A 17,430-nucleotide genomic window follows, 5' to 3' on the forward strand; every position below is an offset into this window, starting at 1 on the left:
AAAATCGTACGCGCGCACTTTCCATGAAGTAATCTCTATATATCGGGGTTCCACTGTACGACGAAAAAATTCCGGGCGATTTATGAACCGGGCCCGGCCCAGTCTCTGCCCGGTTAATAACAAGGAAAATGGCAAGAAAAGGTTGGCTTGATGCACTTTGCTTTCTGTTGTGCGTCATTATTCAAGGTGAGGTTTTTAGTAGACCGGGTAGAACACGATTTCGACATTTTAATCATTCCGGGCGTCTTGGTCGAGTAAATAAATAATGCCCCGGGCTTCGGTTTCGACTTACGGTTTCGAAGAAGGAACCGAAGGAAGTTTATAACAAGGAAAATGGCAAGAAAAAAATAGTTTCACGCACTTTGCTTGCTGTTGTGTGTCATTATTCAAGGTAGGGTTTTAAGAAGACGATTTTAGACATTTGAATCAGTCGAGTAAGTCTCAACTTATGTCGGGAACTGTATGCCCGGTTTCCTGTTGAACACTCGATCGTCACATTTCTTCGTTGCTCGATAAGTAATGTAGAAAATTCAATTGCAATGTAGGTAGTTCGTCCAGCATCATCCGGATGATATTCCTGTTCAAGTCTCAAATCGGAAATTAGATAGATTTCGTGGCCATTTAGATATGTGCGACTAGATTTTGTTGTGGTTTATAACAGAGGTCGAGCAGTTCTAGTATCAAATCACAGCTCATGTATCCACTGTACGAAATGTAACACAGCTTCTTCGCGGCTAAACTGCAAAACCGTTCGTGATTTTGCGTGAATTCGCTGGGCATAACCTAGCTTAAATTCTGCTATGCGGTGTGATCACATCTACAGCATCTATACCGAGAATTCAGATGAAATTAAACGGAAACACGACCGGAAGTCCTTGACAGAGGACTTCAAGAGTGAAAGAGAAAGCAGGGAAGTTCGATTATTACATGAATATGTCACGAGATTTGTTTCCGTAATTTTTGGATGAGAATCCTTCCACGAGGAGGGAATCTTAAGGAATCTTTTGAGAGTAAATTCCACCTGCACAAAATACGCTACGGTATATACAAAATACATAATAATATAAAGTTGATAAAATGAAGAATTCACAAGAGGATTACTATTACGTGACGCTCAGTGCGGTTTGTTGGTCACGCAAACTTTTTGAATCCTTCCAATTACGGAGTTTTTTCACCAACTGGGTGAAGATATACTTAAATGGTAGCACTTGTAATATCAAGATTTGAGGCTTAACGGAAAAAAAGTAAAGGAATTTGATAGAAAGATGAGCATGAGCAGTATGTGATGGTTTAAACTTGTTTTGCAGCATTTAATGGGCATGATCTTCCGGTTTAATTGCATGGGCTCAATTATAGTGTTTATCTAACTCTTTTCCCTCCCCCCGCCATTACCCCGACTCATTTCTTCTTCTTACCTTCCATAATCGTTTCTAATCCCGCCACCAAACCATCCAACTGTTAAAAGTTTTGATTACACATGATAAATGCTCCAAACTAAATTTTAAAGCCCACACATGTACGCACTATGGACCTATGTTTCGAACTATAGCATTTCTTTTTTCACTTTTAATTGCTTTTATTATGGCTACTTCTAGGTCACAGTACATTAAACAATAAAACTGTAAAAAGTGTTAATTATACTGCAGTCTTAAGAACGATAAGTTTGAAATCAGCGTAGGCACTTTTTGGATACCGTACCTCATTTATCATAACCAGTTTGAAGAAGTAAATAAAAAATAATTGCACATATATTTGGTTTTAACAAACAGCAGAATTATCTAAGTGTATTTACACATTTGTGATTCGACTGGAAAGTGCTGAGACAATTGAGATGATATTCACCATTTCTACTCATTCTTACAGCCCGCGTCTCTAGAGGAACGGACTTGTACATTTCTCGTGCATCGGGTAACGACAGTTGGTCATGTGATCAAAAAACGCCATGCAAAACCATTTGGCGAGCAGTCACGTTGGCGTCACGTGGGGATCACATTCACTTGGATGGCACCAACACTGAAGAAGATCCCTACACCTGTCAATCAGCGATTTTACTACATCCGGGAATTTACATCAATAAAAGCCTTTCTCTGATAGGACTTGGTCCCATGCCTCCTCACATCCGATGCTCCGATGGAAACAATTTGACGTTTGATGGTTCTGATAATGCGGAGCAGATGGTTATTACGTTAACAGGACTGCTCCTGAACGAGAGCTTTGTGTATTTTCAAGATTTGTCTGTTAACATCGACAGCTGCACATTCGAACGTAGCAAACGTGGTGTACAGTTCTTAATAAGTACCAGGATGGTTTCGGCCATTCAGATTACAAATTCATCCTTTCGCAAAAACAAAGAGTGTATCTCAGTTGTTGTCAACAGTTCAAAGAGCCAATCACAGATTATCCAAGTAATTTTTAAGCTCATCAATTCCTCTTTTTACGGTAATTCCATGTCAGATAAGGGAAGCTGTATGTCGTTCAGTGAATCGTCTAAAAATAACCAGTCTGCAAGCTGTAACATCACTGTGGACAATGTAGCGTTTTCTCACAACAAGTTCAGTTCAAGGGGTCTTCTTTTCTTAGAGCTTGATGGCAACCAGAACATCGACCTTCAAAACCTGACTTTTACGAATAACAATCCAGCATCAGGCCGGGACTATTTGGCGGGGGACAGTCTCAGTGAATGCATCGTCCGCAGCAACCTTGTGAACATTATTATCAATGCAAGTAACTTTACAAGTCAAAATGCACGCTTGGTCAATGTAAATGCATCACAAATCTCGTTGCAGATCTATAACTCTAGTTTTCGTGGACACAAAGTCGAAGGAAACGGCGGGGTCATGTCGATAAGGGGAACTGATTTTTGCAAGTTTAACGTGTCTAATTCGTCGTTTATTAACACAACTGCTGGTGAGGGTGGAGCGTTTAATGTTAAATGCTCGAAAGTTATTTTTAACTTACAAGAGAACAGTTTCACGGGGAACATGGCTATGAACGGTAGTGGGGGAGCGGTTTATGTTGGCGCTTTAGGTTTCTTTTCGAAGGATTCTGAGTACGCAATGTATTACAGAGATAAAGTGGATCGTTATAGTAACCAGACGGAGCAGCGTCTTGAAATCAACATTGAGAAATGTGGCTTTACTAACGCTTACAGTTTGCGTGGAGGAGGAGGAGCAGGAGGTGGTGTATATATTAATACTCAGAAGACATCCGTACAGCCGTGTGATCGTAAGTGGACCAGCTGCAGTTCAGCAAGGGACAAAAAAGCATTAAATGCAGGTGCAGGTGGATCACTGGGCGTTGTTAGTAACAGAGAAATGAAAATGAATGTCAACAATAGCTTTTTTATTTCCAATTATGCTTTTTACGGTGGGTCTTTAGCCATATACCCTTTGAACTGGGACGATAGAATGCTCAACGGCGAAATAACAATACAAAATTCAATATTTTCAAACAATAGTGCAGAAATGGGTGGTGCAATTTTTCTGAAGGGAAACAATAAAAGCGTTTTGGTCCTTGAAAATGTGACTATGGATTCAAATAGAGCGAATCGATACGGAGGAGCTGCTGTCATCGGCATTTTTTTTGCTTTAAAAATATACCAGTCTCGAATATTAAATAACACCATTAAAAATGGTGGGGGTGGGGTAGTGTATATGCTAGATTTCCACATTCTTGAAGTAAAGGGTTCTCTCTTTGATAGTAATGGTGTTTGGAGTGACAACCCAGTGAATGAAGACGCTATAGCTGGAGGAGCATTATCTGTTATTGCATATAACTTAACTTCCATCTCCATTTCAATAATTAACACGACATTCAACAATAATTCTTGTTCAGCTTTATCAGGAGGGGCAATTTATATTTCGCTGGTACTAGATGACATAAGAGACCCAGGATGCTTCAAGGAAACGTTTACTTCAGCCCACCAGAATAGTGAAGCAAAGAAATACCCTTCGTGGAATTATAAAAGTCATGTGGTCATCGAGGATACAACGTTTAAGAAAAATGCTGCGCTTCGTGGTGGTGCTGTTTATTTAAATAATGGAAAAGCAAAATTTCGGAATTGTTACTTTGTTGACAATTTCGCAGAATTTAAAGGTAGTCATATATACACAGCGGCAGGATCAGCAAGTGTTATGATTCAAGACAGTCGTTTTGTCCAAACCAGGGAGGAGTTACACATGAATTACTCTAAAGCGTCGTTTATTAATGTAGAAAGTTCAGGAGCACTAAACATATCCAACACAACAATGGACGCAAGGACCTATGGTAGTGCAAATCCTCTGATGGTGGTAGCTAATGGTGGACTGGTAGATGTTGGAAGCGAAAACCTGACAGAATTCTATTGTCCTATTGGAAGTCAGATGGAAATTGTTCATTTTACTGAACAGGTTATGACCCAGGTGAACAACACACAATGCAAAATAGAAGTCACTGCTCTTCAGTTTAGTTGTTCAACATGCAAAGGAAATTCTTACAGTCTGCAGCGTGGCCGTGCACTTGGTTCCCAGCTGGTGCAAGGATTTCAGTGTCTTCCATGCCCGTTTGGAGCAAACTGTACTCAAAACATTTTCGCTAAAATGAACTTTTGGGGTTTTAAGGAGAACATCAATCCACCAACGTTACGGTTTACTATGTGTCCAGAGAGTTATTGTAGTCCTCCTCGGGAAACGAACTTATTAAAGTACAATGGTTGTCAGGGCAACCGTTCTAATGAATTGTGTGGAAACTGTAGTGACGGTTACACGGAGACACTTTACTCTACACACTGCAGACCAACACATCAGTGTAAGGATTACTGGTTTTGGCCGGTGGCTTTAATTTATGTATTTCTCATGGCAATTTACTTCACATTTAAGCCTCCTATTGTGCCATGGATCAAGCGTCAGATTCTGTGGTTCAAAGAAAACAAACTAGAGGACCAAGATAATAACTATGACAAAGGTTATCTGAAGATTTTATTCCACTTTTATCAGGCAGCAAATCTGCTTCTTGTTTCCAACTCGTCAGAATATCTCATTAAAGCTAATCTAATTGAGCCTATTGTTGGGTTATTTAACTTCAAATTACTTTCTAGTCGATTAATTTGTCCCTTTCCTGGCCTTACTGTGGTAACGAAGCAGCTATTTTCTGCATCTCACGTTTTTGGTACCTTGCTATTGATTTGTGTCTCCTATTTTCTGCACTTGAGAATTCAGAAGTTTCGTGGTCAAGGAGTCCCATCTGTTGGTCCCTATGTTGGCGGTATCTTGCAAACCTTGTTGCTAGGATACACCACTCTAGCCACAGTAAGCTTCAGTCTGCTGCGCTGTGTTCCCATTGGCTCAGAGAGGCGTTTATTTTACGATGGTAATGTTGTTTGTTTTAAGTGGTGGCAATACATTTTGATTTCGTTTGTCTGCGCATTTGTCGTACCCTTTGTGTTTGTGTTGCTTTGGGGTTCTTTTAAGTTGTATGGTGGAACTCTTTCTGTGGGAAAGTTCATGTTGGCCTGTTTCTTTCCATTACCAGCCTTAATCTACTGGTTATTTGTCTTTTTCTCCCATGTAACGGGTTACCCAGTGAATGGCCACTCAACTCCATGTCAGGTCTCAAGGAATTATTTAGAGAGTGTTCTCTACGATTCTTTTAATAGGCCCGAAGATGGCAGGAAACTGTCCTTGAGTTGGGAAAGTATTATGATCGGTCGTCGACTGATTCTTGTTGTGTTAAAGTCTTTTGTTAGTGATCCATCGCCTCGTCTTCTCATTATGGGTCATTTTTGTTTCCTATTTCTTCTTCACCACGTTGTGGCTCAGCCATTTCGTGATGGTATTGCTAACACAGTAGAGACCATTTCTTTGCTTTCGATTGCTGTCTTAGCTTCTCTTAACGCATTTTTCGCTTCTTTTCTGTCTTTGTCAGTTCCACTGGACGCGGATCATTTCAGTTCTTGGTGGAATGTCTTCCAAGGAGTGGAAATTGCCATTCTTTGTTTTGTACCTGCTGTTTTTGGGCTCCTTGTGGTCACTGCCATTTTATCCCAGTTGTGCCGGCTAGCTGTTGTGATTTGTCGTGTCGTGTGTTACTTTTGTTGGATTTGCTACCGCTTGTGTTACTGTAACCAGGACGACGAGGCGAGACCGTTATTGGCTCCAGCGAGTTAAATCGTTCATCAGTTATTGACATGTTTAATAATCAAACCCTGGGCAACCAATTTCCCGTATAGTACGTTCATATTGATAGCAAATGCTTAATTCTTGATTACGTAGAACATAGCAAGAGGTCGGTTTTAGGGGTATTCATCTAACCCGTGTAAAGCATTCTTTGATTATAGGCACTGTTTGTTCTTGTGTCTCAATGTCAATGATAGCAACGGCATTTCTTTTGTAATTCTAACCTATAGCAGTAGTTTTTATTATAACTTGTAAAAAAGAGGTTATTTTGCAAGGTTTAATGGTTACATGTTCACCGAAGGTATATGTTAACGTTGAATTTTGCTTATGAAAAGAAAAAAAAAGGCTTATTAGCTGATTGACAAACTTTCTGTGCATTTTATTATATACGATGTTTCGAATATCATTCATCATTGCAATTCCACGTTTTTTTTATATAAAAATGTAATCAAACTTAATAAAAATGAAAATCATTTGAGGTGGTTCGATATCTCTTATTGTTCTTCAAGTGCTGCTGTTGCCTCATACCCAAACGTCCCTCGGCGAAAAAAATGGGCGCGCAAGGCAGGAAGGGAAGGCCTCGCTCTCGTCATCGGTCGCTTGCACTTAGCGCTCGTTGTCCGCGGCAAAAGTGTGAAGTGCCTGAGAAGGCATTGACTATCACCGGTGTGTCTGATCTCGTACGCAGAGTTAAACAGCGATTTTCAGCCGGGGTGAAAGTGTTCCCAAGCGAACAACCACGGTTAATAAGATTTCGTTCCCTAAAGTTTGTGCCACTATTTCCACTGCTTTTAAAAATTCCCAAAAGGTAAAGTGAGCGAGTTTTCATAAATATCTATTTAAAAACCCCAATCCACATGGAAAACAGGGGAACGATCGCCATTCCAAGACTTTCTTCGTTGGGTACTTTTATAAATTATTTTCAGTTTGATATCGGGGACATACGTGACATACAGCGACCTTCTTTCCTTGCCTTCCGCAGCCGCACAAGACCTCAATAATTCCCAATTAAATTTTTAAATCTGTATCACCTTAAAAACTCCTATCAAATTAGCTAAATTTGGTGTAAATTGGGGGAACAAAATTGAAGGCGAAGAAATTTGAAGGTTTTTTTTTGCTGGAAAATTCATCATCCCCCAAAATTATGTCCAAAATGCAAGGATTAATACGAAAGTTTACGCGGTCAAAAAATAATATCAAACGCCATTCAGATAAAGCTAGAGCTATTGAAAGTCGTGAGAATAGGACATCTTAGCTTTACGAGTTCATTCGCGAAGTTTGACCTATCTCGTACGTCATACAATGATCAAAATAACTTTTAAACACCAAAAATAACTTTCAAAACACAAAATTTGACAGGCGATGACAGGGCTAATAGATGCGTCCCAGCCGGGCTCCGAAGTCATGACCATGACCGTGCCTGAGTCTGGGACGAGTAAATGTAAATTGTTCTGGACTTTCGACTTCCGCTTTCCGCGAAGCTTTGGACGGAAGTTATAACAAGGAAAATGGAAAGAAAAACTTGGTTTGATACACTTTGTTTGCTGTTGTGTGTCATTATTCAAGGTGAGGTTTTTAGAAGACCGGGTAGAACACGATTTCGACATTTTAATCTTTCCAGGCGTCTGGGTAGAGAAAATAAATATTGCCCCGGGCTTCGGTTTCGACTTACGGATTCGAAGCTTTAGAAGGAACCGAAGGAAGTTTATAACAAAGGAAATGGCAAGAAAAAAAATAGTTTTATGCACTTTGCTTTTTGTTGTGTGTCATTATTCAAGGTAGCGTTTTAAGAAGACGATTTTAGACATTTGAATCAGTGGAGTAAGTATGTCTCAACTAATGTCGGGAACTGTTTGCCCGGTTTCCTGTTAAACACTCGATCGTTACATTTCTTCGTTGCTCGATTATCAAAGTAGAAAATTCAATTGAAGTGTAGGTGGTTCATTCAGCATTATCCGGATGATATTCCTGTTCAAGTCTCAAAGCGGAAATTAGATAGATTTCGTTGCCATTTAGATATGTGCGACTAGCTTTTGTTGTGGTTTATAACAGAGGTCGAGCAGTTCTAGTATCAAATCAGAGCTCATGTATCCACTGTACGAAATGTAACACAGCTTCTACGCAGCTAAACTACAAAACAGTTCGTGATTTTGCGTGAGTTCGCTGGGCGAAAGCTAGCTTAAATTCTGCTTTGCGGTGTGATCACATCTATACAGAATTCAACTGAAGTTAAACGGAAACACGTCCGGAAGTCCTTAGCAGAGGACTTCAAAATGTGAAAGAGAAAGTAGGGAAGTTCGATTATTGCATGAATATGTCACGAGATTTGCTGTTTCCGTAATTTTTGGATGAGAACCATTCCACGAGGAGGGAGACGATGAGAATCTCAGTATTGAGACTCAATGCCTCCTTCACAAAATAAACTACGGTATATACAAAATATTAAATATGCAAGAGTTCATAAAATGGAAAAGTCACTATAGGATTACTTGAGTATTGCGTACGTGACGCTCAGTTCGGTTTGTTAGTCACACAAACTTTTTGAATCCTTCCAATAAAAATACGGAGTTTTTTAACAACTGGGTGAAGATATACTCAAACGGTAGCGCTTGTAATATCAAGATGTAAGGCTTAACGGATCAAAGTAAAGGAATTTGATAGAAAGATGAGCAGTATGTGATGGTTTAAACTTGATTTACAGCATCTAAAGGGCATGATCTTCCGGTTTAATTGCGTGGGCTAAATTGTAGTGTTTTCTAACTCTTCTCCCTCCCCAGCCACTACCCCTACTCATTTCTTTTCTCACCTTCTGCAATCTTTCCTAATCACGCCACCAAACCATCCAACTGTTAAAAGTTTCGATTGCTCCAAACTAAATTAAAACCCACACATGTACGCACTATGGAACTATGATTGAAACTATAACATTTCTTTTTTCACCTTTAATTGGCATGCTTTTGTTCTTTGTTTCCAGGTCACATGACATCTAACAATAAAACTGTAAAAAGTGTTAATTATACTGCAGTCATAAGAACAATGAGTTTGAAATCAGCGTAGGCACTTTTTGGACACTTCATTTATCATCATCAGTTTGAAGGAGTAAATAAATAATAATTGCACATATACTTGGTCAAGGAAACAAGAGAATTATCGAAGTGTAATTACACGTATGTGATTCAACTCAAATTGATAGTGCACATATTATATGGATAATTTAACCACATTTCTGCTCATTCTTACAGCACGTGTCTCTAAAGGAAAGGACTTGTACATTTCCCGTGCATCAGGTAACGACAGTTGGTCATGTGATCAAATAAAGCCATGCAAAACCATTTGGCGAGCAGTCACGTTGGCGTCACGCGGGAGTCGCATTCACTTGGATGGCACTAACACTGAAGAAGATCCCTACACCTGTCAATCAGGGACTCCACCACATCCGGGGATTTACATCAAAAAGAGCCTTTCTCTGATAGGCTTTGGTCCCATGCCTCCTCACATACGATGCTCCGAGGGAACAAAGTTGACGTTTGATGGTTCTAATAATGCGGAGCAGATGGTTATCACCTTATCAGGACTGTTCCTGAATGAAAGCTCAGTGTATTTCCAGGATTCGTCTGTTAACATCAACAGCTGCACATTCGAAGGTTGCAAACGTGGTGTAAAGTTCTTAATAAGTACCAAGATTGTTTCAACCATTCAAATTACAAATTGTACCTTTCGTGAAAACAAAAAGAGTATCTCAGTTATTTTTAACAGTACAAAGAACTTATCACATCAGATTATCCGAGTGTTTTTTATATTGAAGAATTCCTCTTTTTACGGTAATGCCATGTCAGACAAGGGAAGCTGTCTGTCTTTCACTGAGTCGCCTAACAATAACCAGCCTGTGAGCTGTAACATCAGCCTGGACAATGTAACGTTTTTTCACAACAAGTTCAGTTCAAAGGGTCTTGTTTTCTTAGATCTGGAAAATGGCGAGCAGAACATCGATCTTCAGAACGTGACGTTTACGAATAACAACCCGTTATCAGGCCAAGACGTCTTGGCGGGGGACAGTCTTAGTGAATGCATCGTTCGCAGCAACCTTGTAAACATTGGTCAACATTATTATCAATGCAAGCAACTTTACAAGTCAAAATGCACGCTTATTCAATGTAACTGCATTAACCACTTTATTGCAGATTTATAACTCAAGTTTTCGTGGCCACAACGTCGAAGGAAATGGTGGAGTCATATCGATAAGGGGAACTGAACTTTGCAAGTTGAATGTGTCTTATTCATCGTTTGTTAACACAACTGCTGATCAAGGTGGAGCGTTTAATGTTGAATGCGCCAAAGTCAGGTTCAGTTTACATGAGAATATTTTCACAGAGAACATGGCTTTGAGTGGAAGTGGGGGAGCGTTGTCTATCATGCGTTAGGTTCTGACTTAAACAGTTACAAATACGCAACAAATGGCAGACCAGCATTCGGTCAGTGGAGTAATGAAAGTGAACAGCACCTTCAAATCGACGTCACAAACTGTAGTTTTGTTAACGCTTACAGTTTCTCTCGGGGTGGTGCTGTATATATTAACGCTAGTAAGAATGATTTACTCTTGACTGTGGAAAGTTCTCGTTTTATAGGGTGTAAATCAGATGGTTCCGGTGGATCATTAAGCGTCCGGTATAAAGGCGAAATCCAGATTAACATCAACAATAGCCATTTTATTACCAATTATGCCGCTGAAGGTGGCGGGGGTCTGTATGTTGACGGTTTCGTCATAAACGATGAACGTTGGACAGTCAACGCCAGCCAAATCAAAATAGAAAATTCAAAATTCGTAAACAACAGTGCAAGTGGTGGTGGTGCATTGTCTGTAGCTGCAAACAAAATTAATAATACCGTTATCCTTCATAAAGTGATCATGGAGTCGAATAAAGCGTGGAGTGTTGGAGGAGTTGCTTTTATCGCATTTTTTGGTTTAAAAATACGCCAGTCTCGATTTTCAAGGAACTCAGCTAGTGCAGCTGGTGGAGTACTACACAGCGTACATGTGAACAGAGTTAAAGTGCAAGATTCTTATTTCGAAGACAATTTCGTTGGGAACGACAAGTCGGGATATCAAAATGCGCCTGGAGGAGCATTTTTTTAACCGATAACTATGGATCAATTTCTATAACTATTTCTATAATCAATACGACATTTCGAAATTGTTCAGCACTGCTGGAGGGAGGCGCTATATACCTAATCCATGAGGGAAAAAGGTCAAAGGTCTTTGTTCGTGGAGAATCATTCGCTTCAAAACCGAGGTGGCGCCATTTTCCTTAGGCTCCAGCCGGCTAGTGAAAAAGGTCCAGGATGTAATGCAGGCACTCAGAACGACGACGAGGAAAACAACTCTTTATTGAACTGCAAAAATCTCCTCCGGTTTGAAGATGTAACGTTTGAGAGGAATACAGGGGATGTCGGTGGTGCTATATCTTTTACTACTGGACAGGCGACATTTAGAAATTGTTACTTTGTTGACAATTTTGCATCATCTCAAGGTGGTCACATAAACACAGCATATGGGACAGCAAGTCTTACAATTCAAGGCTGTCTTTTTGTCCAAACCACGAAGGAGTTACATTTGGGGAGAATTAACTACTCTAAGGCCTCGTTTATTCATGCAGAAAGTTCAGGAACACTGAACATATCCAACACGACGATGGACGTCAGGGCCTATGGTACTGCAAATCCTATGATGCTAATAACCAACGGTAGACTAATAGATGTTGGGAATGATGACAATTTGACAAAGTTTTATTGTCCTTTTGGGAGTCAAATGGGAATTCTAAATTTTACTACTGGTAATCAATATGTTCCAGAAACAATAGTCACCACACTCGAGTTTAGCTGTTCAGCATGCACAGGAAATACCTACAGCCTGCAGCGTGGTCGTGCACTTGGATCCCAGTTAGTGCACGGATTTCAATGTCTTCCATGCCCGTTCGGAGCAAACTGTACTCAAAACATTTTAGCCAAACGTAATTTTTGGGGATTTCCAGAGCAGAACAACCCACCAACGCTACGGTTTACCATGTGTCCAGAGGGTTATTGTAGTCCTCCTCGGGAAACGGACATTCCAGAATACAATGGGTGTCAAGGCAATTCAACCGTTCTGGTGAATTGTGTGGACACTGTAATGTTGACTTCACAGAGACACGTTTCACTACACACTGCAGACCATCCCATCAGTGTAAGGATTACTGGTGTTTGCCTGTTGGTTTAATTTATGTATCGCTCATGGCACTGTACTTCACATTTCAGCCTCCTATTGTGTCACGGATAAAGCGTCAAATTCTGTGGTTTAAAGAAAACGAACAAGCGGACCAAGAAAATACCTTTGACAAAGGTTACCTCAAGATTCTCTTCTACTTTTATCAGGCAGCAAATCTTCTATTCGTTTCCAGGTCGTCACAGTATCTCCTTAAAGCTAGTCTTATCGACCCCCTTGTTGGGTTTTTCAACTTCAAATTACTTTCGAGTCGATTGATTTGTCCCTTTCCCAGCCTTACGGTAGTAACTAAGCAGCTATTTTCTGCATCTCACGTGTTTGGTACAATGCTCATGATTTACTTCTTTTATATTCTGCACTGGAAAATTCAAAAGTTCCGAGGTCAAAAAGTCCCATCTGTTGGTCCCTATGTTGGTGGTGTCTTGCAAACCTTGTTGCCAGGATACACAACTCTAGCCTCCGTTAGCTTTAACCTGCTACGCTGTGTCCCCATTGGCTTAGAGAGGCGCTTGTTTTATGATGGTAATGTTGTTTGCTTTCAGTGGTGGCAATACATTTTGATTGCATTTGTTTGTTTGTTTGTAATACCCTTTGTGTTTGTTTTGCTTTGGGGTTCTTACAAGTTGTATGGTGGAACTCTTTCTGTGGGAAAGTTTCTGTTGGCCTGTTTCTTTCCATTGCCATCATTAATCTACTGGTTATTTGTCTATTTCTCCCGTGCACTAGGTTATCCAGTGAATGGCCATTCAACTCCATGTCAGGTCACAAGGAATTCTGCTGAAAGGGTTCTTTATGACTCTTTCAAAAGGCCTGAAGATGGTGGTAAACTGTCTTTGAGTTGGGAAAGTATTATGATCGCCCGTCGACTTGTTCTCATTATGATAAAGACTTTCGTTAGTGACCCGTTGCCTCGTCTTCTCATTATGGGTCTGTTTTGTGTTGTATTTCTGCTTCACCACGTTGTGGCTCAGCCATTTCGTGATAGTATTGCTAACAGTAGAAACCATTTCTTTGCTGTGTATTGCTGTATTAGCTGCTGGGAACGTATTTTTCGCTTCTTTTCTATCATTGGCAGTTCCACTCAACGATCATTTTAGTTCTTGGTGGAATGCCTTCCAAGGAGTGGAAATTGCTATTCTTTGTTTTGTGCCTGCTGTTTTTGGGCTCCTTGTAGTCACTGTTGTTTTATCCCAGTTGTGTCGTCTAGCTATTGTGATTTGTCGTGTCGTGTGTAACTTTTGCTGGATTTGCTTCCGATTGTGTTACAGTAACCAGGACGACGAGGCGAGCCCGTTATTGGCTCCAGCGGATTAAATCGTTCATCATTTATTGACATGTCCAGTAATCAAACCCTGGGCAACTAATTTCCCGTATAGTACGTTAATATTGCTAAGTTCACGATTACGTATAGCATGGTAAGAGGTCGGTTTGAGGGGTAGTCATCTAACTTGAGTAAATGTTCCTTTGATTATAGGGACTGTTTGTTAATATCAATGGTCTGAACAGCATTTCTTTTGTAATTCCAACCTACAGCAGTAATTTTAAAAAAAGAAAATCGTTCGCGGGATTTAATTGTCTAATGTGTATAATTAAAAAAAAAATATATTATTTACCGAAGGTATATGTTAAGGTTTAACTTTGCTAATGAAAAGAGAAAAACTAATAGTTTATTAGCTGATTGACAAACTTTCTGTGCATTTTATTATTGTAAACGATTTTTGGAACGTTTTTTTTTATATAAAAATGTAATCAAACTAAATAAAAATGAAAATCATTTGAGGTGGTTCGCTTTTGTCTCAGTGTTCTTCGCTCGTACTTAGCGCTCGTTGTCCGTGGCAAAATTGCAAAGTGCCTAACCTGGCAGTGGCAGTCACTGGTGTGTCTGATATCGTATGCAGAGTTAAACAGCAATTTTCTGGAGGGGGGTGGGACGGTGAAAGGGTTTCCAAGCGAACAACCACGGGTAATACGATTTTTCCCTTAAAGTTTGTGCCAGAAAATATTCAGCTAAAAATCCAAAAAGGTAAAGTAAGGGAGTTTACATAAATATATATTTAGCTACCTGTGACATATGTTATCTTGGATAACCTTAGCTACATTAGGCAGTTAAATAGATTGAGAACTGCGACCTTCTTTTCTTCTTCGTTTAGGAGGCATGCTTATAAAAAATTGAAATTATACTAAATTTAAATGATATTACTTTCTATTAGAAAATAGGCCGTGAAGACCAAAGCTTAGTGGGCGTACTACCCCTTATTGCAAGCAGACAATTACTGCCGGTTTTAGTGGCGATTAAAATTAGAGATGCAAGAGACAAATGGCTAATGAACAAAACAAAATCCGAGACATTCAATAAAGGCTTATATGAAAGCCAAAGAACGTCAAGTACAAATATACAGTAGCAGGCATAAAACAAACATCCGAGACATTTTAAAAAATGGGGGGCATTTGCCGCCCTGTAATGGCCTGAGTGTGTTGGGCACACTAATGTAGTAACACACTAGCCGCCAGGTGATAACACACTAATTACGCCATAAATGTCAAGTGCAAGTCATGTAAAAATTGAAGCCTGCGTGTGTGAAAACAATCCGAGACATTCCGGACGTTTGCCAGGTGATAACACACTAATTACGCCATTAATGTCAAGTGCAAGTTGTACATACGATAAACCATAAAAAAGACCTCTCCGTATTGAAATTATGCAATACAACGCCTTAAAATGTTCATTGCAGCTACGTGGCGTTTGATAAATGGAAATTAGTCGGCGGACACACCCACTAAGCGTACGGCCTTCAAAATAGCCCCTTTTATGCTCCGCATAAATTTATAGTTACCTAACTTGTTAAGATGGACCCCATCGGGTAAATAGGCATACTGTATTTCGCAGACTGGACTGGACTGGACTAGTAAAACGCGGACTAGTAAAACGCGGACTAGTAAAACGCGGACTAGTAAAACGCGGACTTGTAAAACGCGGACTAGTAAAAAACGCGGACTTGTAAAACGAGGACTAGTAAAACGCGGACTAGTAAAACGCGGACTAGTAAAACGCAGACTAGTAAAACGCGGACTTGTTAAGCACGGACTTGTACTTGTAAAACAAGCATTTGTAAATCGGAAAAAACTAAACGGTAACAGACTTAAAAAAGAATAAAACAATTTTATACGAAGGCGACAGTGAAATATATGATTAGCCACGTTAAAAATAAAATTTATTTATCACTAATTCATAATCGTTATTTTGTTTCATCGAATCTTTTCGGATCGCGCCTGCTTTCTGTCACGCAACAAGTCCAATGGGTAGCTTGTTCCCTTAAATTCGTTTATAAACATTCTATGGTAAATAAAGGTGACGGGCTTACACAGCTAAAAAGGCGCTTAAAAAGGCGCTTAAAACGGCCCGCGCAGGCGAAGTAATACAACACATGAGTCGATAAACGTTTCATTAAACTTTATTGAGATATTTAGAGCGTAATATAGTTTAGATATTTAATTTCCAGAGCTTTATTTCAATAACCCTTATAGATTTCAAAATTTCTTTTGTTCGTCTCATGTCAACAACAATAATTAACCACGAACACATAGGGTGGTCTGCCTGTTTTGAAAGATGTATTGTCTTGTCACGGATTATCTTGGTCTGGCAACGCCAGAGACTGTTTCAGCTATACTATAAAAAGCTGAAAGTTGGTTTCAGAGAGACATTCTGTGTCGTACAGGTTATGCTTCTTGCATTATTTTGATCGAGCGCTCTGTCTTTTAAGCTCGATGTTTTGGATTTTTTACCTCCCTTGTTCGTTGCGTTACTTTGGCACCACATGATTCAAATATAGATTTGAAATCTTTACGCGCGAGTCCTGCTGACTGTTTTGCGTTTAGTATATGCCATTATATGGTTTTGATCCTCCGTGTGGATCTCATCAGTTGCCGGTATTCGGTTTTCTTTAGTTACTAACGTAACTTGTTCATGAGCGAGAATGTTAGATATTCTGCGGCATGGCACAAACTGTCGGTGGTGTTAACCCTTCAGGGGCGGATCGAAAATGTTTGGTTTCTATTTGCTATTAAACACAGTTAGCCAATGGCGTTGTGTTCTTTTGGATGCTCTTGTGTTTGAAGCTCGAGTGTGTTTCTTCGACGGCATATTTCTAGCTTTTTTGAGCACTCTATGGTCTGTTTTAGCGTGGAGATGTTTTTGCAGTATAGCACATGTTCGTTCTGCAAACCCCTACTAAAACAACGGGATTGATGCTACGAGTTGTGTGCATATGTTTCTTTCTTTCCACTACTTGATGTCTGTTGAGTGCAGTCGTTTGTATTGCTCGCACGAGGTAGAACGGGGCCCGTCCAGAAATCAACAGTCAATGGTAAATAAAGGCGACGGGCCTACACGACTCCTACGTTCGTGACATTAGAATATTTGCCGTTAAAAATGTTTAAATTCGGTCTTTCGACCTTATTTGCTTCTGACTTCTTTCTGAGGGTACCGTTTTAATTTGGGGGCATTATGTGGTAAATAAAGGTGACGGGCCTACACGACTCCTACGTTCGTGACATTAGAACATTTGCCGTTATATGTTCAAATTCGGTCTTTCGACCTTATTTGCTTCTCACTTCTTTTTGAGGGTACTGTGTTTTGAAGCATTGTGTATTGAAGAGAGCCGTAAGATGATTGTGGCCAAGGAAGTGTCTAGAGGCGTTTTACAAGTCCGCGTTTTACAAGTCCGCGTTTTACTAGTCCGCGTTTTACTAGTCCGCGTTTTACTAGTCCGCGTTTTACAAGTCCGCGTTTTACTAGTCCGCGTCTTACAAGTCCGCGTTTTACTAGTCCGCGTTTTACAAGTCCGCGTTTTACTAGTCCAGTCCAGTCCAGTCCAGTCCACGAAATACAGTATGCCGGGTAAATAAAGGTTACGTTTACAGTTCCAGGAACCCCTCTGCTTCGATTCCAGTAATAGCAATAAGCCAAGTCCTCAAGTACGACCTTGAGGTACTGGTGGAGCTTGCCCACCTTACGATTAA

General features: G+C 40.1%; 2 protein-coding genes across 5 annotated transcripts; both read left to right on the forward strand.

The window, feature by feature from the left end:
- The first annotated feature begins 128 nt into the window (after positions 1-128).
- LOC144657902 (uncharacterized) lies at positions 129-6,627 on the forward strand. The gene is made up of 2 exons (XM_078518248.1): positions 129-186; positions 1,864-6,627. Exons 1-2 carry the CDS (start codon positions 129-131, stop codon positions 6,141-6,143), a joined length of 4,338 nt encoding a protein of 1,445 aa, XP_078374374.1. The 3' UTR covers positions 6,144-6,627.
- Positions 303-14,101, forward strand: LOC144655908 (uncharacterized). 4 transcript variants are annotated; one of them, XM_078516093.1, is made up of 2 exons: positions 7,606-7,718; positions 9,395-14,101. In XM_078516093.1, the coding sequence occupies exon 2, from the start codon at positions 12,420-12,422 to the stop codon at positions 13,506-13,508; it is 1,089 nt and encodes a 362-aa protein (XP_078372219.1). In that variant the 5' UTR covers positions 7,606-7,718; positions 9,395-12,419; the 3' UTR covers positions 13,509-14,101. The 4 variants fall into 3 exon arrangements, with proteins under 4 accessions (XP_078372220.1, XP_078372219.1, XP_078372221.1 ...); XM_078516094.1 differs by lacking the exon at positions 7,606-7,718 and adding an exon at positions 303-391; XM_078516096.1 differs by having other exon boundaries at positions 7,612-7,718.
- The last annotated feature ends 3,329 nt before the right edge of the window (positions 14,102-17,430 follow it).

This window comes from Oculina patagonica, chromosome 6 (genome assembly GCF_052425735.1).
Source record: "Oculina patagonica isolate OP01 chromosome 6, crgOcupat, whole genome shotgun sequence".
Taxonomy (NCBI): Eukaryota; Metazoa; Cnidaria; class Anthozoa; order Scleractinia; family Oculinidae; genus Oculina; species Oculina patagonica.

What these genes read in the sequence shown, in the direction of transcription:
- LOC144655908 (XM_078516094.1), top strand. Translation starts at nt 12,420, where the DNA reads ATGGCACTGTACTTCACATTTCAGCCTCCTATTGTGTCACGGATAAAG.
- LOC144657902 (XM_078518248.1), top strand. Translation starts at nt 129, where the DNA reads ATGGCAAGAAAAGGTTGGCTTGATGCACTTTGCTTTCTGTTGTGCGTC. An exon ending in GTTGTGCGTCATTATTCAAG is followed by an intron (nt 187 to 1,863) that starts GTGAGGTTTTTA and finishes TCATTCTTACAG; the next exon opens with CCCGCGTCTCTAGAGGAACG.